General features: G+C 42.6%; 1 protein-coding gene across 1 annotated transcript; it reads right to left on the bottom strand.

Moving 5' to 3' along the window:
- Positions 1-970: 970 nt before the first annotated feature.
- Positions 971-21,435, bottom strand: HDC (histidine decarboxylase). The gene is made up of 12 exons (XM_081293241.1): positions 21,319-21,435; positions 19,361-19,533; positions 16,011-16,124; positions 14,785-14,907; positions 12,415-12,549; positions 12,057-12,200; positions 11,556-11,622; positions 10,188-10,350; positions 10,005-10,095; positions 6,332-6,430; positions 2,021-2,122; positions 971-1,892 (listed from the first exon to the last, which is right to left on the bottom strand). Exons 1-12 carry the CDS (start codon positions 21,347-21,349, stop codon positions 1,146-1,148), a joined length of 1,989 nt encoding a protein of 662 aa, XP_081149367.1. The 5' UTR covers positions 21,350-21,435; the 3' UTR covers positions 971-1,145.
- Between the last annotated feature and the right edge of the window lie 2,220 nt (positions 21,436-23,655).

Below are 23,655 nucleotides of genomic sequence, written 5' to 3'. Positions count from 1 at the left end.
TAAGGCCCATGCCCTGTCTGTGGCAGGATAGGACCCTAACTTTGATAGGACCATTAATAAACCCAGGTGCATTTCATATTAACCAGCCCCATACCTACTTTTTTTAACTATTTTATATTCCCGACTCTACCAAGTTCCTACTGGCACCTATCCCTTCTCTCTTTGAAATGTCAATTACCTCTGTACTGTCTCAAGTTGAGTTCAGTTCACACTGGACTCTTTTCCCTATTACAATAGTTTATTGCTGAGTAAAATTGTCCTTGCTACTTTAACTAGTATACAGTTTTATCTTTTATGCTCGTCATATAACCAATTTTAGAGCCACTCCCTATGAATTAATCATAGCAAGCTGCCCATGAGCATAGCTTTTTTTTTAACTATAAGGTCCAGAATAAAGTAAAAATGTACAAGTTCCAAACCTAGAGATGGGGCATTTAAGTGTACTAGAGGACTAGAGTTGGTCTGCTGGACAGTGAGCTTCTGATCAAGTACAATCCTGAACTGTTCTGTAGAGTGGAAACAACACGGGCCCCATTGAAAAGAAGAGGACCTAGTTTTGTCCTTTCAAAGCTCTGGGACCAGAAGCCAGGGCTTTCTTATTTATAAACATCATGCCTGACTCAGAATTGATGCTTTTAAATACAAGTTGCCTGACTTCTTCACTACCAATGGCTCCTCCACTGTTTTCCTATAATTAAATTCAAATCTTCAGCATCCTGAAAAGAAAAATCTATGAGGTTGGTTCATTTATGTTCCAGGACATGCCCTGGTTAGTTCATTAATGTTTTAGTAGTCAATTAAGTCACACAGGGTTTGCTTTGTTTCAGGGATAAGCACAATTTATTTCTAAATAATATTTCATATCACAAGTTGAACCACAAAAGACAGAAGCCGTCTGTCAGTATGCAATCCTCAATTCTTTCTGTCTAATGACCTTCTGGAATCTTCTGGATTATGCTGATATAAACTCTCCATTTATATTCCACCGTGGGCTGTGAACCCCTATGAGAACCTGATCAAAATTATGGACTTTCTACCAAGAAAAATGCACATACACATAAGCACACAAAGTCTGCACACAATTTGAAGGGGCTCAAAGACTCCCTGAAACACACACATCCTTAGACTCTGGCTGAAGACCCTGTCTACACCATGGCCTGCAGAGGGCAGCAGGGCAGCTGGAGCCCACATTGAGAGTTGCATTCTGGAAAGCTGGGGACACTGTAGAACTTGATTAGCTTCTTGAAAGCACTTTTCTTCAGGAGCATCATCTCTTCTGGAAACCTGGAGAAGATTCTGACCCTAGAGGAGCCCCCATTCTTCACAGAGCCATCAGTAGGCAGTGGCTTCTGAGCACTCACGGGCACACTATTACAACTGAGGGACCTCACTGTCTTCTTCTTATTCTGCACAGACAAGTAACTGAACAGAAAGGAGGACAGCTTATGCTTGGTGGCATCTGGGGCCTCTTCTAAAAAGCAGTCATCAAGAGGGTCCAGCAAGGTTTCTATGCGGCAGCTGTCTTCCCTTCTCACGGGACTGGCTCCCACACGCTGAGGCTGTTTGATGATCTTCCTGGCCTGGGCTGGGTCATCTCCTGCCTCATTGACAAACTGAAGGGACATTCCACTGGCCATGGCTCTGGAGCCATTGGTTTGAGGGATGAGGTTCCTGACCATGCGGCTTGGTTGGGAAGTACAGTGCTGACTCAGGATGAAAGTAGCAGCATCTCGAATGAGCTTCCAGTCTCTCAGGATGTCATCCTTGGTGGTAAATTGGGATGTCACAGTGAAACGGATGATCAACTTGTCCTGGATAGTGGCGGGGATGAGGAAGAGCTGGCCAGCTTTGGCTATTTCCTTTAACACACTTTCTGTGAGACAATTAGGTCCCTGTTTGAAGGATAAAGAGAAGTCTAGATCACATCCCCTGTAATCAGCTCCATAAACCCAAGGTTTACATGTCCAAGAGATTCAACAACTCCAGAACACTGAAGAACATCATTGGAACATGGCATTACCTTCAGACGAAAAACTACCAGGCCAAGGTGCCTCTTGGCAGGAATTTCAAAGAAAGGGTCATTTCTGACTAGAGATTCAAAATATTTAGCCATTTCTGTACCCTGGAATGGTGAATGTAGAGAAAAATGAGGTTAATAATCAGGCATAAACTTTCACATCACGAAACAGTTTAAACCGGTGACACCTTTGAACCATGGAGACCTAAGTGGCTTCTGCTTGCCTCTCTTCTTCATGTGATCTCACTCATATTGCAAGCTGGAAAATCTCCCCTGGTTCCCTTGGTCCTGTCACATCAGACCCACCTGGAGAATTTGTATCTCAGGGCCCTCTTTCAAGTCAGCCCCAGAAATTAGAATCTATGGGTTTTGTTACTCGAGCAATCTGACCTCCTATTCTGGAGTGAACACTTCTTAAGGGGCCAGGGGAGCAGACAAGGGCCAAAACTCTGTGCTCATAGCCAGGTGCCTCCTTCCACTGCACAGGTTCGCAATGGCCCTGCCTCACCCTAAACCTACATGTTTTCATGCCAACCTCTTCACATCTTGAAACTCAAATGCCCTTTCATCTTCCTTTTTTCATTTTTTCATGTTTTATTGGTGCATTTTGGTTGTACATAATGGTGGTATTTGTTGTCACATATTCATACATGCACACAATATAACAATATAATTTGACCAATATCATTTCATCCCTTGTTTCTAAATTCCACAAAGAACGTTATTTTATATATCATCCTAACCTACAGAGCAGAAAAACCTTTGTACATGGCTTAACGGTAATTTCTGCTTGGGTGGGATGATGAAAATTTCCTGAGTTGCACAACATTGTAAGTACACTTAATGTCACATTAAATTGTCCCCTTAACAATGCTCAACAAGGTACATTTATGTTGTGCATATTTTATCACCGAAAAAGTTAAAGATTTTGCTATGTGTTCATCTTTCACTGAAGTTTGTGTCATCTTTTAAAATTTCCTATTTTTTTTAGTTTTTGTTTTTACCTAGGATTATTAACAAAATGAAGACAAGACTTCCCTTTTCTTTAATTTTTAAAAATTCCTCCAAGCATCCAGAAGAAAGGCAATAGAATATCTGCTAAGTGGTTCTGTCCGTTGGCACTCACACCTGCTGTTCTATTTTAGAAGACAAGAGATTAGCTTTGTCTTTGACCAAGAGGAAACCCATTACTCTATTTGTAGCAATTTTCAAAACCCCTTTCTCTCTCCATTGTGTGGTCTGTTGTAGTCTTAAACACTACCCCAAGAACTTCTCCTTTGTAAGTTCTGAGGCTCTCTCTCCTAGGGAAAGTACACTTCTAATTGTTTTCTAGCTGTCTATACTTTTGCATTTCATTTTCTAATTTGATCATGATTCTCCTCTCCAGACCCATTTCTACCACCTGCCAAGCTTGATATCCTTCTGAGTAAATTTTTCTTCAACATAATCAAGCACCATTAAGACAGCTCAGGTGCAGACCTGGAATCAGGCTAAGAACAGGAAGATGATGCTCTGGAGCAAGAAAAGAGACCCAGAAACCATCGTTGTTCAACCTCCACAGTTTCTAGGAGGAGTCAAAGGAAAGTGACTTTCCCAGCCACCAAGGGGCGGAAGGCAGGGCTCCTGGCTGCCTTCTCCCAGCATGCTCTGCTCCTTCCTGCAATGCATGCTGTTGACAATAAGACAGAACAGAGGCCAGGGGAGAGGTGAGAACATCATTGGCAGCGAGTCCACCACCAAAGCCCACCTTTGTGGGCAATGAGATCAGAGCTGCACACTCCAGTCAAGGTGCATAAAGCCCAGCTCCTACTGCTTTTTATAAATAAAGTTTTCTGCAACACAGCCAGTCATGCCCATGTGTTGTCTATGTTGGCTTTGTGCTATGACAGAGTCGGGAAGTTACAACAGAGACTGTCTCTGTATGGCCCCCAAAGCCAAAAATAATTACCATCTGGTTTTTCAAAGCAAAAGTTTACCATCCCTATTGGAGGTGATAAGAAATGATGATGGGCTGGGGTTATGGCTCAGAGGTAGAGCACTCGCCTCGCACATGCAAGGCCCCGGGTTGGATCCTCAGCATCACATAAAAATAAATAAATAAATAAAATAAAGTTATTGTGAAAAAAAAAGAAATGATGATAATGATGACAACTTGTTAGAAAAGGGAGAAAATAGAAAGAGGGGAAGAGGGAGGAGCAGGGAATATCGAGTACCGAAGTGCCCTCCACCAAGAACTACATATGTATACTCTTATTTAATTCTCACAATAAACTTTTGAGAGTGAGATTATCATTTTCCCATTTTATAAACCAGGAAGGCAAACATAGAAAAATTAAGTAATTTTTGGCACAAGGTCACCAAATACTGAAATGGAACTAAAAATCAAACCCAGATCCCATTCTCTAAAGCACAACTATGTAACAAAGAAATACAAAACTTGGCTTTATGTAAAGACAAGAGCTTTGCATAGGAAGAAATGGCCCAGAACACTGACTAAAGGACTTGTAATTGGGAAGCTTGAAATAAGATCCCAGGATTTTCACTCTTTTTTTTAAAGAGAGAGTGAGAGAGAGAGAGAATTTTTTTTAATATTTATTTTTTAGTTTTTGGCAGGCACAACATCTTTGTTTGTATGTGGTGCTGAGGATTGAACCTGGGCCGCACGCATGGCAGGCAAGCAGGCTACGGCTTGAGCCACATCCCCAGCCCCCCAGGCTTTTCACTCTTGAGCAGGGCAAGCACTATCTCTGAGCCACACCTAATTAGGGTGACCACCACAAGCATTGTTGTAAGAATCTAATGAAACAGTCTATTTAAAAAAAAAATTAAGACATATGCAAGTGACAATAATTATAATCAATTTTTAAAAAATAAAATTAACTCATACAAAACAACTTTTGTTTTGATTCTAGCCCCTACTATGGTGAGACACTGAGCCTTGGGCTCAGACTCTCATTTGAGTCTGAGTATGTGACCCTGGGAATACCAAGGAGGTAGAGACATGAACAAAAGAAATACTCAGGGACTCTCTAGGAGGAAGTGGAGCTTGATCCATTAACAACAGTTGAGAGGAGATGGCAATCCAGGTAAAAGGTACCGGTGAAGGTACCCGTGGCCTGGGCATGGGTTTTTGGATGGCTTCCTATCATGCCCAAGCTGAGGTGGAACTTGACTGATAATCAGGCCCTTTGGCAGGCAAGCCCAGGAGTGCGGACTGGTGTGGCAAAATAGATGGGAACTCAGAGGCTGGGGCTGGCAAAAGGCAGAATTTAGGGAAGGCTGACGGCAGCTACACATTGAACATCCAGTCTTAAGTTGTAACCAAAGAATTTTCCTAATTATTTGTGACTTCTACTGCCTCATTCCCCACCCATTACCCTCTGACCTTGAGGATCGAACAAGAGTATGAAATGCCAAAAACCCCTCAGTTTACTGGCGGCAGCTTATAAATTAGTGTCCACTGTTGATTACAAATGTAAAATTACAAACATTAGGACCAGTCATAGTTACTGCCTTGACCTCTTCATTTTGTTTTATTTTTTGTTGTTGTTGTTGTTGTTGTTGAAAGAAGTAGGAATTCCCTAGTAGAAAGGTAGAGAGGTAAAGATTCGCCTAATGACAAAAAAAAAAAAAAAAAAAAGAGTGTTTTTGGATTAACCCTGCTGCTTTTATCAATAGCTCTGTCTTTCACATAGGCTCTTGAAGAACTTTAGCTGCTGGCTCAAGTTCCTTAAGTCCCACCTCCTCCATGAAGAATATGACTTTCTCCCTTACCTCTGTGTCCCTTTCTTAGCCCAATAATTTTATAGTTATTGAATTGAATTGGAATAAATTGTACCAAATATGCCTTCAACAAACAGCTGTTAACACAACCCAGGGAGACATATTACAGATTTGGTGGGTCTGAAGAGCTACTTCAGGCATAACCATAACAACAATTAAACTTTTCAGCCAGGGCGGTTCCTACCTTGGCTATCCACACTGCTCTTTGATTTATTTTCTTTTTCTCTGAAAACCAGGCTCTCAAGCTATCAGTCCCCAGTGCTCAGTGACAGCAAAAGGCATGGTGAGACACTCAGCAGAGAAAACAGGCACCAGAGAGCCCTTAGGCTGATATTGTGCTCAGTGCTTCTCCAGTTAACAAAGATCGGGCCACCCTGAATAATCAAATCTCAGGAGCCCCTGTGTAGTCCCAGACACCTGAGTCAGACACCAATGGCCCCCTGGGTATGTCAGTAAAGCAGAGCAGAGCCTTCCTCCCCAGGAGAAAACACAGCAAGATGGGTTCAGCACCACAGCGTGCATGCTACATACGTGTCTGACATGTGCTTGAAGATTCTTCACCCCGAAGGACCGAATCACAAACCAGAGTTTAATAGAGCGAAACCGCCGGCTCAAAGGGATCTGCCAATGCTAGAATTAAAAGAACACAGTGCTCACAGTTAGAGACAAGGGTGTCTGTTCCCTTGGACACTCTTGGGCATTATCTGTTGCTTGCCCAGCCCTCAGGGATGGACCCTGTCACCATGACTCCTGAAGCTGTTGCTAAGGAGCAAGCCAAAGCAAGTTATCCAAAGGGTACTTCACTGATAATGGTGGTCAATAATTCCTTGTCCAGCCTCAGGACAAGTGAAAACTCAGTCCATAACCTTGAACTAATGAGAAGAGCACTTTTCTTTTAATGCTGTTTTAAATATCTCATCCCAGTCCAGAAACTCAAGATAGAGGAGATATATATTTTTTTTCTGTAAAAGAACTTGTTTCATGAATAAGGTGTTCTATTTCTGTTCCAACTAATTATATAACAATTAAAAGTGGGGTAGTTAAGAGCTCAGATACTGGCGCCCGGCAGATCTGGGTGTCTCCTCCACTTAGCCACTGACAAATTGTGTGAGCCTGGGCGGAGCCACTTCACTGCTCATCCATGAAACAGAATGGACAGAAGTTTCCAGGGAAGTGGTACAAGGAAAACAGAGGGCAAAAGCTCAGCGGAAATTGTCAGTGAGGATTGTTATTAGATAATAAACTATGTGAGTTGCCAACTTACAGCAGTATTTCTATCTAGAACCAAGATATTACTTATTTAATCTCACTGCCCTATCCTGACTTGTGAGATTCCTGTGACCTCAAGGGTATCACTCAAACATTCAGATTTCAAATGGGCATCCATCCAAATCTCTGTTTCTGTTAGACTGAAATTGACCCTTTGTTCTGGTGATGGAATTTAACCGGGCTTAAAGTTCAAAGTTGCAGTTACCATAGGTCTGACATCTTCCAAAACAATTTCTCAGATCTGAAAACAAAGTAAAGGGTTTGGAAAGTCCTTATTTATTCTAACGTGTAGTGGGGTTTTTAATAACCTATCCCTCCACTGTCAGAAAGCTTCCACCACAATTTTTAATTTGTTAAAAAATAAATATTTTGGGCTGGGACTGGGGCTCAGTGGCAGACTCACACATGTGAGGCACTGGGTTCAATCCTCAGAACCACATAAAAATAAATAAACAAAATAAAGATATTTTTGAATGAAATAAATAAAAAATAAATATTTGTCCTGTCAAATATTTATCTGCCCATCCATGGAATTGCCAAATCCTCACAAATGTCCTCATCTTCAACCTTCAACCCAGTTTCCTCGGTTAGGCACTGTGGGGACATTACTCCTGTGTCAACTCCTGCATTAAAATATTAAATTTTGATTTCCAAACAAAACTCTCATCACGTGGAGAAGCAGCTTGAGGACCTCCATTAGCCAGCAGAGGGCATCAAAGCTTGGATACAAGACGAAATTTCTGTAGCAGGGAATGCGTCTACTCCACCTCTTGTCCAAAGGACGGACACTCAAGGAGAATAAATAATGAATGCTAAGCTAAGAGTTGTCTCCAAAAACATTCTGGTTTCCAGGTGGTTATGGCCAATGGAATACTTTATTTCATCAGCAAATTAACAGGGAAAGGCAGAGACGATTTTAATTTTGACTTCTTCATAATCATCTTTATTCCCAGTTGTTCTTCTTTTGTCACTCTTCCAAAACCAATTCATACTGGCTCAGAAGGGTGGCTTGACCCAAGAATTTCTGTCAGCTCAAGACATCTGAATTTACAAAGGCTGATGTGGCTCTTATTTTAAGTAGTTACCTTCCCCAGCCTCCTCTGTGTCCTTTCAAGGTTTTGTCAGTCTCCACTGCCAAGGGCAAGACAATGCCCCATCTACTGGTGCTCACTGTGCTATTGAAGGGAAAGGAAATGAAGAGGAGGGGAGTTTTGCTGACGTCAGAGGCACTGATTTTAGGTGATTCCAAGGTCCCAGGAATGCACCACTATTTCTGGCTCATCTCAGAGCAGGGATGAGCTTCTATTGAAAACCGCAGGCACTTGGCTGCAAAAGAGCTTGGGGTCTGGATCAGAGCCCCTGTGAGACCCCCAGGATCACAACAAAGATAGCAGCTTCAGTGTTCTCAGAGTTTCTTCATAGTCTTAAAAATTAAATCCACAGGATTCCAGATGGAGGAAGAACAAGTATAAAGTAATGCTTTTTGGATGTAGAAGGTAAAATATTAAGGTTACCATGGACCAGCACGTGGAAAAGTTTAATTTAGATTTTTCTAAGCTATCTGGAAAAGAGAGAGTACTGTAAAAATCTCCAAACTGGTGGGAATGAACCATAGGAAGATCTTGAGATACTCTGATAAATGAACAACAATAACAAAAAGCTAACATGAAATTCAAAAAGGACAAAGGCAAAGATAATGTTCTTAGGTTATGATGTTCTTAGGTTAAAATCCACTTTTAGGAGAATGGGTATTTTTTTGTGCTCAGGAACAAAACTTAGCCATAAAAATAACTGTGTGGAATTTTTAAATTTTTTAATTTGAATTTTTCTGAAAACCCACCAAAAAAGGGAAGTGGAGATGTCCTATCTTTATTCACCTCTAGAGGGTCTTCTTCCACCACTGCAAGTTTACTGCCTGCACAGATCTCAAGCAAGCATGAACTGGTCTAGGAGAGAACAACCATATAATCAAGTGACGATAGAGCTCATGTGCCTGAGGCCACCCAAGTTAGTGAGTGGAGAAGCCATGGTTCAAACACAGGTAATTTGGCTTTAGCATCTACAAGCTTAACCACTTTGCTATAGCCAATCTCTGCAGCTCAAAAGAGATTTTAGGAGTATTGTGACTACTGTTTATTGCACATTTGCCACACAGGTATTGTGCTAAGCAATCTCTATGTAGATTACCATTTAAGCCTAACGATACCCTATGACAGTGGTAACACTGTTGCCATGTCATAGATGAGAAATACAGAGCTCAGAGAGGTCCAATAAGTTTCCTGAAGGGCCACTGCTGTTATGGAATTCCAAACTAAGATCCCTGCATTCTGCTTCACAGCCTCCCGTTAGCTATGCAATATATAATGTGTATTGTTTACATCCCTGAATGTGAGTTTGGGAGAGTGGGGATGCAGGCAGTTGAGAATGCCAAAAAATGCCTGGAGACATCCAGACCCTCACAAAGGGCACCCGTTTCTCGCCATATCACAGTGCTCCCCACAGTGCCTCTGTCAGGCACAATGACTAAAAGCAATGTAAGCAAGGACCCTCTTCCCCACCCAGGGAAATGCTCCATCCCTCCCTGCTAGGTAGTGAGTGAAAAACATATTATCCAAGATGGAGAAGAAGGATTGACCCACCTGTAGTAGGGAGAATATTTCTAGGAATAAAAAAAAAAGCCACAGATATTCAGGAAATGTGCATTCTGCCTCAAAATTTGCTCTCCTTTTCTAGGGTTTTTAATCATTTTCTGGGTTACATTCAATATACTCATGCACAAGTTGAAATCAAAGGAACACAGTGTCAGTATTATGGGATGAGCTCAAAGTGTTCTGCCTCCTGAAGGAAGCCAACATGCAGGAGGACTTTAGGGGTCAGAGGCAGCCAGTTCCCACCTCAGAGGTCACAAGCTGCCCTCCCTCTCCTGGGTACTCACCATGAAGTCAGTGGCAGCACCAGAGTTGGCATGCCTGAGGTAGATGGGGTTCACACTGAAGGTCTGCTGCAGCTTGTACTTGTCCTTGACCCTGGGGGTTTCCAAATGGGTATAAGTGTCAGAGTTCTCTCCAAAGGAAACAAGGCTCTCCCATGTGCTCAGAGCTTGGCTGACAACACTCACCAGAACCCAGTACAGTCAAAGTGCACCATCATCCACTTGGAAGGATTGAAGGTAAAAGAGTCAGCATACTCAATGCCTTTCAGAAATCCCCGGAACTCAGGACACAGGAAGGCAGTGCCTGCATAAGCAGCATCGATGTGAAGCCACAGTCCCTCACTGGCACCTGAGGAAGTAAATGTGACCTGCTGGAGGGGAGGCATGAAGTAGGGAGTCGAAAGACATCTCTCATTTCGCTCAGCTGGATGGTAGGCAAAGGGAATAGCTGGGAAAGGATGATGTGCTTGGCTAAATGAGCCATCAAAGTGCATGCAGATGGAAGGATGGGGTGTCAGTGTGAGGGAGAGGGGCTGAAAGAGGTGTCACTGCCTCCTAATGGGAAAGTCTACTAAAACCTCACCCTGACCTTTTTCTCACATTGGACAGAGGACCAACACCCCCTTGGCTTCAATCTAGAATATCCTAGAACAACCAACTTCCCACTATCCCAGAAAGCAATGTTAATGCATCTAATACAAAGGCTAGAAAGATGGCTCTCTTTCTTAGTGGGTATCTCTGCTGTGAATTAAACAATTATATTTGGGTTTCTTCTCTGCCTTTATCTCTCCCATGGTTTTCCCTGCCCTACTTTTTTTTTTTTCTGAAAACAGAATAGAAAATATCTCCCTGTACCTCATTCGCCCTGTTTTTTAGATACAGCCTGCTTTAGGTAGATTTCAACATACAAGTGAGAGGATGAGAAAACCTGAGACTCTCAGTTATAGTTTGGAACTTGAACGACCCCAAAGGTCCATGTGTTAAAGCTCCACAGAGTGGCCCTCTTGGGGAGGTAGTGAGACTTTTAAGAGGTGGGGCCTTATGGAGGTCTTTAGGTCATTGGGGGTGTGCCCTTGACAAGGATTTTGGAACCTGATCTCCCACTCTATCCCTTCGTGACTTGTGATGGGATAAGTGGTTTTTCTCCACCATGTGCTCCCACCATGATATGCTGCTTTACCACAGGCTCAAAAGGGACAAAGCCAGCCAGTCATGGACTGGAACCTTCAAAATTGTGAGCCAAAATAAATCTATTTTCTTCATAAGTGAATTACCTCAGATATTGGTTATATTGATGGAATGCTGACTAACACACTTTCCAGCCATTGTCTCCCAGGAAAAGATGCATGATGGGGCAGCTCTAACCCTTGTCTCACCACAGTGACCTGGGCTGCCTGGGAGAATCACCTTTGGTAATTCTTCCCATGTCCTCAAATTGACCAAAGAGACAGGGAGAATAAGTCCATAGAGTTGGTTTCAGGAAATATTTCTCACTCTAGAAAATATTTTAAAATGTATTCCTTGTCTTCTTCACCACATAGGACATATACTTACAGATGGGGCCCAGCTCTGACAGGCAGTCAAATGCACAGACCCCAGTGGTCCCTAGTGTTGCACAGACCTGGAAAGAAATAAAAGTCAGTTAACTGGGTAGGGTGGGTCTGAACAAAGATTTCACAACAGACATTACCTACCATATGCATCCTACTAGAACAAATGTGTATTTCACATTGTGTTTTAGCACAAACTAAGAAATATATTTTATGTAGCAATTAGTCCACATATACATGTGTATTTGAAATAAAATTTCAAAAAAAACAGTTCATACTCCAGCTGTCTAAATGCATTTGGATGTTTTCTATTTATTTTTAATGCTAGTCACAACAAATTTCATTTCATCACATACCAATGAATAGCAATCATAACTTGTAAAACAGTGTATTTGAAGACTCTTCTGCTTTGGTTTGCAGCATGTTACTTACCTGAATTCTGCCCAAATTCCTTGCTCACATCCATGTTCTACCATTCTAATCTTAAGGATACATTCTGACTTACAAAGACAGGCACCAAGCCCCGCTGCTTGTCTTCCTCAATGGCTTTCTGAAGAACTTCCCCTCGGAGTGAGAAGTTGTCATCCACAGGTAGAAACTTCATCTTCACAAGGGAAATCAAACCAGCCTTCTCCACTGAGGAGTGAGCCTGGAAGGACCATGGAAACATGTTAGTAAAGAGTCTTCCTGGAATCAAGTTCAAATGATCAAAGTTTGGCTCCCCCTAGAGATCCTGGAGAAAACCTCTGGGCCTGAGCTACCCTGAAGCCCAAGGTGCTCATGTCTAGAAGAAAACTACTTACAGACTAAGGCCCTGGAAGCCAACCACCAACCTGAAGTTTGTCCTGTGTCAGGTAACTCACCTGGTCAGAGGCATAGGCGATGAGACGGGCATTCAGAAAGGACTCGTCGGCATCAGGCTCAGATGTTTTCATTTCCAGGATTTTGTTCTTCCTTGCAGCCAGCAGGGCGATCAAGGTAGATTCACTGACAGTGCTCTGTAGCGGAAGGATTACCAATGGCAGCCTCTTTCTATGTCCTCTTGATATATTTTCCAAATTAAGCAATTTCCTCTGCTTATGTGTTTAATAGCTATTAGTAAGGAAGTACATAACTCCTCCCTAAGGGGCCCTCCTTCCCCCCAACCCCTATTTTGCATTCTGAAAACAAATTTATATCTAATACCAACATCCCTATTAGAGAGACCAAAAAGAATGTTCCAGAAATCAAAAAGAGAAAGTTCAAGTTTGCTCCCTGTGTAAAACTTCTTTAGTACTCTTTTGGGCTGGGGACTCACTCAGTGATAGAGCCAATGCTTAACATGTGCAAGGCCCTGGGTTTGATCCCCAAAATGAAAAGGAGAGAAAAGAAAGGAAAGAAAAGAATAAAAGATAGAAAACTCTCAAAGCATTAAGTATGGAGCTGGAGGTTGATTCCACAGGAATATACCAGAGATAGGGTCCTGGCTTACGTGAGAGGCTGGCAATTTTGACCCTGCTTTTGTTGTCAATGACTATTGTGACCTTGGGCTAATATTGCCCCTCTGTAAGATTATTTTTTTTTCATCTGAAAAATTAAGAGCATCCTTTTAATTGCCTTCTGGATGGGAAGGATCAGACAATATCCCTCTGGGCATGATTGTAGGAATACCGAAGGCCAGGTAGGCAGCTTCTCAGGATTCTATGATTCCTGATCATTCATTCACATAGTCCCTGGTATCTTTGCTCCTTGACCTATAGCTGATAGAATCCTGGTAAAGAGCTTTTCAGACACTGTTATGGCCTGGAGTCAAAGTTTCATCAAAAAACAGTTCATACTCTGGCTGTATAAATCTCTCGTGGACCAGATCCCACGAGAGATTCAGTGGCTGAAATTACTCCATAACAAGGAAGCCAACTTAATACTAATACCACCTCCCATCTGTATCCCAATTCACAGTTTATGAAACACTTCCTGTTATCCTCCTTGATCCTCACAACACCTCTCTGAGATAATTATGATACTTATCTGACTATTGATAAGGATAGTGATGCTCAAATCAGTTATCTCAAGTTCACATGGCTAATGCACACAGGAGAGAGCATGGTTTGAATGTGAACAGGCATGGATTTGAATCCTCATTTTCCCACTTACCATCTGTGTGGCCTATTTGAGCTCTCTGAGCTGCAGAGCGCTTATGTCAAAAGTTGGAAATGACACTATATACCTACAGGGTTCCTCAGATGACTAGATGTAAGATCATGTAAGCAGACATCGTGCACATTCTCCCAGATATAATATATGAAGTTTCAAGTATTTGCTAACAACCCAGCAGGTCCACAACCTGCAGCTGTTTTTCTTTCTTGTAAGGTTACAAATTTAATCCTGCTGCAAGGTTGGAGTGAGAGAAGCAATAACTTAGCTGGCAAATGGAGCCAGTGAACTTGCCAGTTCTCTCACTCAGTACATTATGGCTATTTGTATCTAATAGGAGAATTTATTTAATCACCACGCCAACTCTTTAGGAAAATATTATTATCTCTAGATTATAAAACCAGGAAAATTACAAATTACAATAGAATTTGAGAATTTGGGGATTCTCAGAGGCCTCAGAACAAAGACCTCTTGAATGCCAAGGGTTCATAGATGCAGATGGACCTAGCCATGTGCATGGTGCTTGGGAGGCACCCAGAAAGCTCCACTCTGGGTGGAAAAAAAAAATATTTGAAGAACTATCATTTGACACATATCCCCAAAACAGGATCCAAGGGCAAGGTTCCTCACTCCATGTTGTTAATTTCCCTCCCAGAGATTTCCCCAACCTGAGGTGGGAGTGGGCTCTCCTTGACTTCTCTCTTCCTCTCTTATCACAAGGTGTAAAATGGGACAACAGAGAGGAACTGTCCGATTATAAACTAAGAAATTTGAATTAAGAAATAATGGAAGGGTGATAATCTATGTTGCCTTTTTAGTCTCTTTCAAAGAAAAGAGAGAGAAAGTGGTGAAGGTGGGAACAGCAGGTAAATGAAATGGAAGGTGAGGTGGCCCTAGTGGTGGCTGCGGTGGAGGCTCAAGCTATCTCAACGGTGCTGTGGCTGAAGATGTTGTCAGTCAAGGAAGTGATGTTGGTAATGATGATGGTGGTTAGGGTAGCCCGGGGAAACTCTGAAGAATAAGAAAATTGCTGGGGAAGGGCTGGTTTTTCTTTGACTACTTAGCCCCTGTGCTAGGTAGATATTGTCAATGCGCAGCACCTGCAAGACACCTCCCCCCTGGCTGCCGGGATGGTGATGTAGGAAGTGCTCAGGGAGTCCCAGCATTTTCGCCAGCCAATCCATGACGTTCATCTCCAGCTCTGTGCATGCAGGGCTGGAAGCCTGAAAAAGGGAAAGAAATTTCATCTGCACAGACCCAAGGCACTGAGACGCCCCCACCAGCCCCAGAGCCACTTCTCTCTGCCTATATCAATGGGAACCTCCCTAGAGAAGGAGGCAGCGTCAGGTCCAGTACCTGCCCTCATCCCACCCTCTGTCAAACCAAAAGGGAAAAGAATATGGGGCTTTGGATTCATTTTGTCCTCAATGACAGATTCTCCAGGGCTCTATGAAGAAATTTCTAGAAATTATTTGTTTGGATTTGGTTCCCTAAGTCCCTCAAAATACCCAAGAAGTACTCCAAAGTCAAAGGCAACGTGTTCTGACTAAGAAAGTATAGTATTCTCTCCTGGAAAATATAGTGATATCCTGTGCCTTATAGGTTTAAAATATAGTTTTTTAGGAGGATTTTGGCACAATGTAAAGCTAAGTAGTGATAGGTGCAGTGGTGCATGCTTGTAATCTTGACCGTCACTCAGGTTAAGGAAGAAGGGTCTCAAGTTTGAGGCCAGCCTCAGTAACTCAGCGAGGATCTGAACAACTTAGTGAGATCCTGATCCTGTCTCAAAATAAAAAAATAAAATAAAAAGGGCTGGGATATAGCTCAGTGGTAGCTCATTAGTACCAAAATAAATAAATTAAATTTAAAAAATAAAGCTGAGTAGTGCTGAAGGGATTATTAAGGGAAGTCTGAAGACATCTCTAATTCCTTAAAGACATGAGCTTGGGGGAAGTTGTGACCCAACTGGCGTCAAAGTGCTTAAAGGTCACAAACTGTAACAAGAACCAGATCTCAGCTGAAATCTCATCTGTGTCTCTATACTCTGTGTGATCCTGGGGAGATAAGTTACTTAAGCCTCAATTTCCTCATCTACAAAATGGGCCAGTACTTGTGATTCTGTGGGATTGAAGGATTAGAAGAGATAATTCATATACAGATTAAACTTAAAGAATATTGCCATTATTCATGTTTTTACGTGGCACTCCATTTTTAATATTTATCTTTGACTCCTCTTCAGAGGCCTGTATAAAATATCTGCCCTAGGATGCTACCCACCTCCTAAAAGGTCCCCAGGTGCCAGTAGTTACCCGCCACTGCTACTCACCCAGGTGAATCCTAAGCAGTTGATGGCATCGGCTAGCATGTCTCCCAGCAGGGATGGCCAAGAGGTAAGGGCTGGGTAGTAGGCATGCATGTGGGGGCTCTGCCAATGTACCACCTAGAGGCAGAATATGCACACAGTTGGCATCAGGAGGCATTTCTAGGAGGCTTTCTTCTTCCAGAGACCCTCCCTGGAAAGGGGAAACAACTCTAGAGATGGGAGAACACTTTTAAGATAGGTGATACAACTCAACAAAAATAAGACGTGTTCATTGGTATTCTTTAATCACCCACATGCCTCATATTCTAAGCTAGGCCATCAGTGGAGCCTTGGCACATACCAGAAAGAAGTATGCAAAATAAAATTAACTATATTAATTAAGTTGTGGGATTCTGGGTAGTGTTCACATTGATCTCCAATGTTTATCCCCCCGTTGCTCTTGCCCAGTAATACAAAGAAACTCTAAGAGAGCAAATTTCTTGTCTCATCTAATTTCCTGCAAAAACTTGTTTTATGGAGCATTGAGCTCTCTGGGCAGGCAGTTCCTACAAGGGGGGTGGTGGTCAGTGTGAGTAGATTCAAGGCTGTCCTTAGCTTTCCAAGAGGGAAGTCAGGAGAGAAGACAGGGAGGACGTGCCAGCCAAAGGGTAGGGAAGGCTAACCTCCAGGCTAACTCCTCCGCCCACAATAGGAAACAGATATAAGAAGGAGCTGGCCGGATGTGGAGGGCCCCTGCCCTAACATCCCTGATGGTTCATCTGCCTCATTAATTATCTAATCTCTCCTCATCTCACTGCTCTGTAAGCATGCTCAGTTCATTTCTGCATTTGCATCTTTGAGCAAGGCTGTTTCCCTTGAAGGGAAAGCACGTCCATGAAGATGTGGCCCTTCCAGACCTGCTAATTCTTAGAAAGTTATTCTTCAGTTCCTCCGCATGCCCTTCCGGACCTCCCACAGCAGCCTTTGATCCCTTCCTCCAGCCCATGAACCTCTATAATTCTAGATGTTTCCCCTGCCAATAATTTATTAGATAACATCTTAGAGTGTCATTCTGTTGTTTAATGTGTGTGAATTTTTATAATCCTCCAGGAGTAAAGACTGTGTCCTAGACAGTGTGTGGAGTAAAAGGATGAGATTTAAGTACAAGGACATAGTTTCTGGTTCTACTACTGCCCCTAACCAGCTCCTTGTAGATTTACTGTGAACTAATGAATTTAGGCTCCAAGGTCCTGTGTTTGACATCTCCCCCCCGACCCACCGCCCACTAATGTACCTTTTTTGAGATACATTTTTAACTTTTTTCTTAAAGGTGTTCTCAGAATGTGTGCACACTTCAGTTCCCATACAACTAGGACCTTCTCTTGTACCTCCCTTAACATCAGTTTCTCATTATAAGGGATGACCCTTAGGGACAGATGGCAGCACCAAGGCAGGAACCCCCAAGTTGCCTGGCTCCAGAGCCCAAACACCTAAGCAGAATGGTGTCCTGCTTCTTCCATGGGCTGTTTTCTCTTCCCCTATCTAAAAGTAAATGAAGGTTTTCAAACCAGGGTTGGAATTAAATTAGAAAGGAAGTTTTTCTTCTCTTAATATTAAGGAGGTGACAGGAAGGGGAAAAAAATCCAATTTTCAATGAGGTGCTGACCAAAATGAGAAAGCAAAGGGCCAACTGCTCTCAGGCCAATTCTCAGAGGATAGTGTAACCTATGAGATAAGATCAAAGATTGGACCCTCATTATCGCTGTGCTTAGTGACAGTATTTTGGAAACCCCAGAGAAGGGTTCCCACCTCCTAGGCCTATCAAGAGGTAATTATCTGTCCTTATAAGATAAATGAGATGAGATAAACCAGAAGAGTCCTTATCAAAACAGACAGACCCCCTGTCCAGAAATGAGCCTCCTTGGCCACACCTCCCCCCAACTGCTGGGATTTCTTTCCATCAAATGAATCAGCTCATTTCTGGCTCTGCTAACGGTTGCTTTTTCTCTCCCTCAGATTACAGTTAGTGCCTCAGCCGATTGCATTTTACAAAATGGAACCTGTGAGATAATCTTATCAGGGAGCTAGCCTTTATGGTAAAAATTTACTGATATTGACATTTTCAAAAGAGGCTTGTAAAATAGACAACAGTAAAAGAGAGGTGAGTATTTGTCATTCTGCAAATTTGCTCTTGTTTTCTGAGTTTGAATATTTTCTCCTTTCTGTCTTCAAGCACATTTCTGGAATCTCCAGGCATCTTTGGAGATTCATCATCTGGGGATGATGGAGATGATTCTCAAGTCAGTGTTGGGAAGAGCTTCTAGACACACACACAGGTCAGGACACAATGACTCAAGCAGGGGGAGTGAGCCAAAAGCCTAGGTGTTAGGGGAATTACTGGGGTGTGGTGCTGGGGCCAGGTACAGCCTCTCCTTGCTCAGGAGGCACCAACACAGTATAGGATAAAGAGCAAAGCCTTTGGTGTAAAACTGGCCTAGTGTGAACTCCTACATCTATCCAGTACAAATTCTATGACTTTGGGCAAGACAGTTAATTCCTGAGAGCCTGCATTTCCTCACCTGTCAAACGAAATCACTGTGAGGATTAAACTAGATGGCATATAGCACAGCTGGTACAGTGCAAGGACACCTGGGGCAAGTTCTTCACCCTGGTGGCCAGGGATGTAGTGGTTGCTACTCAGAACATCAGCCAACTCCCACCTCTTCTCTGGCCTCACCAGCAACATCCCAGGCTGCTTCCTCCATCACTGAGTATCAATGATTCTTGGAAAACTCATTCACCAACAGCTCAATCACCAGACCTCCCTGGTAAGAAGGACATGGTACCCACTCTACAGTGGAAAGAGGAGCTGAGAGGACCCCTCAGCTACCTGGGTCTCCATCCTGACAGCTAGGGTGCCTTCAGTGGATCACTTTCTTCCTTTACTTTGGCATGAACTCAGATACTAGGTAGGAGAGTCCCTGGCTCTGCCTATCAGGGCCCAGGGACTGTTTCCAGCCTTCTGTCTTCTGCCTTGCTATCTATATTTCTTCTTTCCCTTCAAATAAAATTTTTATTTCTCATACCATTCCTTTAGATTCCCATTCCTTAGTTGGACTATGCCCTGAAATACAGTCATTATTGTCCCTGGCTACACACTCAACACTATAGGTCATCCCTGGTGTCAGAAACCTACCCCCAGTCAAAGTCCTGGCCCTTCACATGCCCAGAAGATGGAGGTGGATATTGGTGGAAGTAACAGAAGGATGCATTCTCATCCCAGACTGACCAAAGGCTGGCCTTTCTTCAGGCCACCCTCCACCCCCCGTATGCCCCCAAAATCCAGAGTCACCCGTGTGGTCACTATATCTCACCCCTGGCATGATGATTCGCTCAATGTCCCCAAAAATGCTGTCCCAGCTGTCAGGTTCCTCAGGCGCACTCTCAGGCAGCTGGGCTCGAAGGTAGCCAGGCTGCACATCTGGGGTCACCCGCCTCTCCCGCACAGTGCTCAGGTACTGGCAGATGTAATCCACCATCTCTCTCCCTAGAAGAAAGCAGAGAAACCAGGGTCGTGTCCCCTGACTGGCCCTGGCCAACTTGTGCCCATCCCTCTTGGATTGGGATCAAGAGAACGTGGTGAAAAAAGAGATAAGAGTCATGGATCAGGGAGAGGTCTGATCCCAGTCATGCTCTTATCTTCAGAATTTAAAAAAAAATTAAAAATAAAAAAATGAGGGAGTAAATGACTGATGAAGAAGATGTGTGAATAACAAAATGAAAAGGAGGAGAAATCTCTAAAGTACAAAACTCTAGCTCCAAAGTAAAATATTTTTTCTTCCCCTCATTCATTTATGTCTCTCCTGCCTTTGTTTTCTTCTCAGAACAGAATAGCTATGAATTCTTTACCTTAGAGGTTCAGTAGGCTCAGGAACTCTTTGTATTTAAAAATTGTTATACACAAGCCAGGCGCAGTGATGCATGACTGTAGTCCCATCGGCCTGGGAGGCTGAGGCAGGAGGATAGCAAGTTCAAAGGCAACCTCAGCAACTTAGCAAGGCCCTAAGCAACACAGCAAGACTCTGTCTCTCAATAAAATATTTTTAAAAGGGCTGGGGATGTGGCTCAGTGGTTAAGTGTCTGTTGGGTTCAATTCTTGATACCAAAAAAAAAAAAAAATGTTATACACACATGTATATACACAGTTTCTCTCCCTTTCTGTGTGTGTTTATGATTCTCTCAATATCCATAAACCTTTCTTAATACAATGTAGACTCCTTTTACCCCTGCAGAATAAAGGTTTTGTTTTGTTTTAAATAGAGGAGACAGTACCCCATTTCTTCCCTCTGCATCAGCTCATGAAGTTCTTACAAAGAGAATGAGCCCCAGAAAACACTGAGGAATCAAAAGATTTCAGCACTTTTCTTTCTACTCTCCTGCAACCCTCTCAAAGCCCAGGGGCTCTGATGACTTCTGCAGTGCCCCACCAGAGGTCAAGAGCTCTGGACCTACCTTCCCCTTGTCAGGCACAGTATAAATGAACTTTTGTTCCCATCACAGGATAAAGTCCACAGAACCTGCTCTGAGCTAAATATGCCTTGGCAAAGCAACCAAATAAGCTAATGCACACTGAAAAGTATGCATATTGATGGACACTTAGTCAATTATCTCCTGGGGGACAGGGAAAGCTGGATTTTAATATGAGACCATAGTGTATAACAAAGGAATCTGAGGCAATGCAACCCAGTAGTAGAGATAAGAATATAAAAAATTACAGTGATAAAGATATGCAAAATTCTCTTAAAAGCAATTACCCACTTCCCCTCTAAGAAAAGCCAGGCCTGGAAACAGGGTAATAATTTGGTTTTGCTCTTCACATGAGGTTTGATACATGGTGGGCATATACTAAATACTTAGGGAATGAAGGACTAAATGAAAGAACAGTGTACATGGGTTCACACATAGAGAAATGAATATTAAGAGACAAAATTTTGCAGTGACTATAAAATACTGAAATATTAGGGAACGATAGCCCTGCATCTAAATGACTTTCAGAAGATAAATAACCCCTTTTTCCCTCTATTTTGTGGAAAAGTTGAAAGAAAAAAAAAGTCAAAGGTAATATGGATATCCATGAGAGTGAGTAGATGAGAGGGAGAATGAGAGAGAGGTTTTCATCTCTGATCTCGTGTTCCTTTTCAGAGAAATTGTTGCTGAAGCCAAGCCTCAAAAAACAATGCTGATGCTCCAGTCAAATGATACTACAAAACCTAGGGCCACTCACCAGCAGAAGTGACAATGGGGAAGAGGACCAGGGATACCCATCACTCACCTCTCTCTCTGTACTCCTCAGGCTCCATCATCTTCCTCAGGCTCAGGCTCCTTCTCACAGGGGAAAACACAGGAGATGGACAGCAACGTGAAGGAGGGAAGCAGCCCAGCTTCCTGCTTGCTGGTCCCGCACACTCCCTGGCAGCCAGAGTAGGAGCCTTATTTAAAGGGTTCTCCTTTCTTCCTCTTTAGCTCCGCCCCCCAAAGTCCTTTCCTCTAGGCTTAATTAATTTCACCCCTTCTTTTGGATAAAAGGCACTTCTCAATTAAACAGGGCACTTAACAACCCAAGCCTGCAGGCAGCATCCAGGTAGATGTGGAAAAAGAGCCCTCAGTTCCTTCTGGCCCTGGATTCAGACAATAGAGCCCAGCCTCAGGCAAAGCTCCCAGCTCAGTAGCCCAGAACAAGGCCAAGGGTATGCAGAACAAGTAGCATGAATGACAAGCATCATTCCTGCCCCTGCTTCCTTATCAGCAGCAGGGGGGGAGCAACAAACCCTCATGGGGAAGCTACCCGACTGGCCACGCTGTGCTCAGGAACAGGATTTTTTTTTTTTTTTAACTATACAATACTTGTTATAGACAGAAGAGAAAAAAACAGAGATGGGTGCACGCACACACACACACACACACACACACAAAAATAATAATAATAACAGAAATTAAAACATGCCCCAGAATGGGTCACTTTTAGCATTTAAAGAATTGAGGGGAATGTGTAAAGGGGCGTGCAAGGAGGGGAGACCCCACTCTTGCAGATTGGTTTCTGAGTGAAAATTAATCAAACTCTTTCAACTTGACTAATACAACAGACTCTGTTTGTTCCCATTCGTCTTTTTCATCCTCTTGGGGGCACTTTATTAATACTGCTTTTATGTCCTAGAAGTGCACGATTTCTTCAGGTTTCCCAAAAGCCCTCTTATAATCTTGTTTTCCCCTCTCTGTTGGTCTCCTCTATTCAGCCATTAAATTTGGCATGTTTCAGGCTGTTGAGGCATCCATTCCTAGTGGCCTTACCCATTTTTGTAGCTTTAGATGTGACCGATACAATACACACAAAGGGAAAAAACCCATGTTAAATTTTACCATCAGGCCCTTCCTGACTTGACCTCCAATATCTTACCCACAACCGCTTTGGTTCTCAGGCACCTCTAAGTTAACATGTCGCAAAAACTATTATTATCCTTTACCCCAAACTTGCTTCCCTCCTTCAAATCGTCCCCATTTCAATTCATCCATCTTCCCATCCATACATCCAAATATTTAAGGGCATAAACCTGGATTCTTCCTTCCCTTCACTAGCCCCCATGCTTGTCTAATCCAATCTGTTCAGATCCAGTTCTTACAAAATAAATCCCTTGTCTTTCAAGTTCTCCCTACCTCCATGGCTACAACCCTCCTCTTGTGGTCCAAGTCAACATTGCCATTCTCTTAGACTAATGCAGGAAATATCTAATGGCCTTGCCACATTCCTGGCCTCCTGTAGTCTGTTCTCTACATAATACAGTGATCTTTACAAAACTCACATATGATTATGACATCCCCTGCTTTAAAATCTAAAAAAGCTAAGGAAATTCATTATAATGTGGTACAAAATGGAGGTTTATTCATGCAATAATAATTAGTTGGAATATAACATCTTTAAAAGATTCTAAATACAACAGTAAGAGAGGGAAAATCTATGAAAAATAAGAAATGTGCATTGCCTACATAAAGAAAAGGATGTTCAACATCACTAACCATTAGGGATATGCAAATTCAAACCATAATGAGATTACTACGACTCATTTGTTAGAATAAGTAAAATTAAAATGATGATAAAAGATGTAGAGAAACTGGATCTTTCCTACGTTGTTGGTAAGAATGTAGAGTGGTAAAGCCAATCTGGAAAGCTGTCAGTTTCTTAGACTAAACATTTATACAAATTTATACAAATATTATACAAATCATCAATTATATTAGGATTATCTAAAGGAACAGAACCAATAGAAAACACAAATATATAAGCATTTATATATGTGTCAATATATAAGAGGGCATTTATTAAGTTGGCTTATATGATCAAAAACTGGATAATCCCATAATGGCCATCTATAGTCTGGAGAGCCAGAGAAGCCAGTAGTGCTCAGCCCAAGAAGCTAGAGCCTCAGAACAAGAGGGATCATTGGTGTAACCCCAGTCCCAGGTTGAAGACCAGGAAGCTCCATCAAGAATTGCTGCTGTGAGTCCATATTGAAAAATTGAACATGCTGGAATCTCATGTCCACAGGCAATGGCAACAGCAACAAATAATCTGCTCAAGAAGAGTCGAGCTTCCTCCTTCTTCTGCTGTTGTCCC

The sequence above is a fragment of the Spermophilus citellus genome (assembly GCF_964194105.1).
Source record: "Spermophilus citellus genome assembly, chromosome: 4".
Classification (NCBI taxonomy): Eukaryota; Metazoa; Chordata; class Mammalia; order Rodentia; family Sciuridae; genus Spermophilus; species Spermophilus citellus.
The sequence above is the reverse complement of the archived record's forward strand: the minus strand, read 5'-3'. Positions and strand labels throughout refer to the sequence as shown.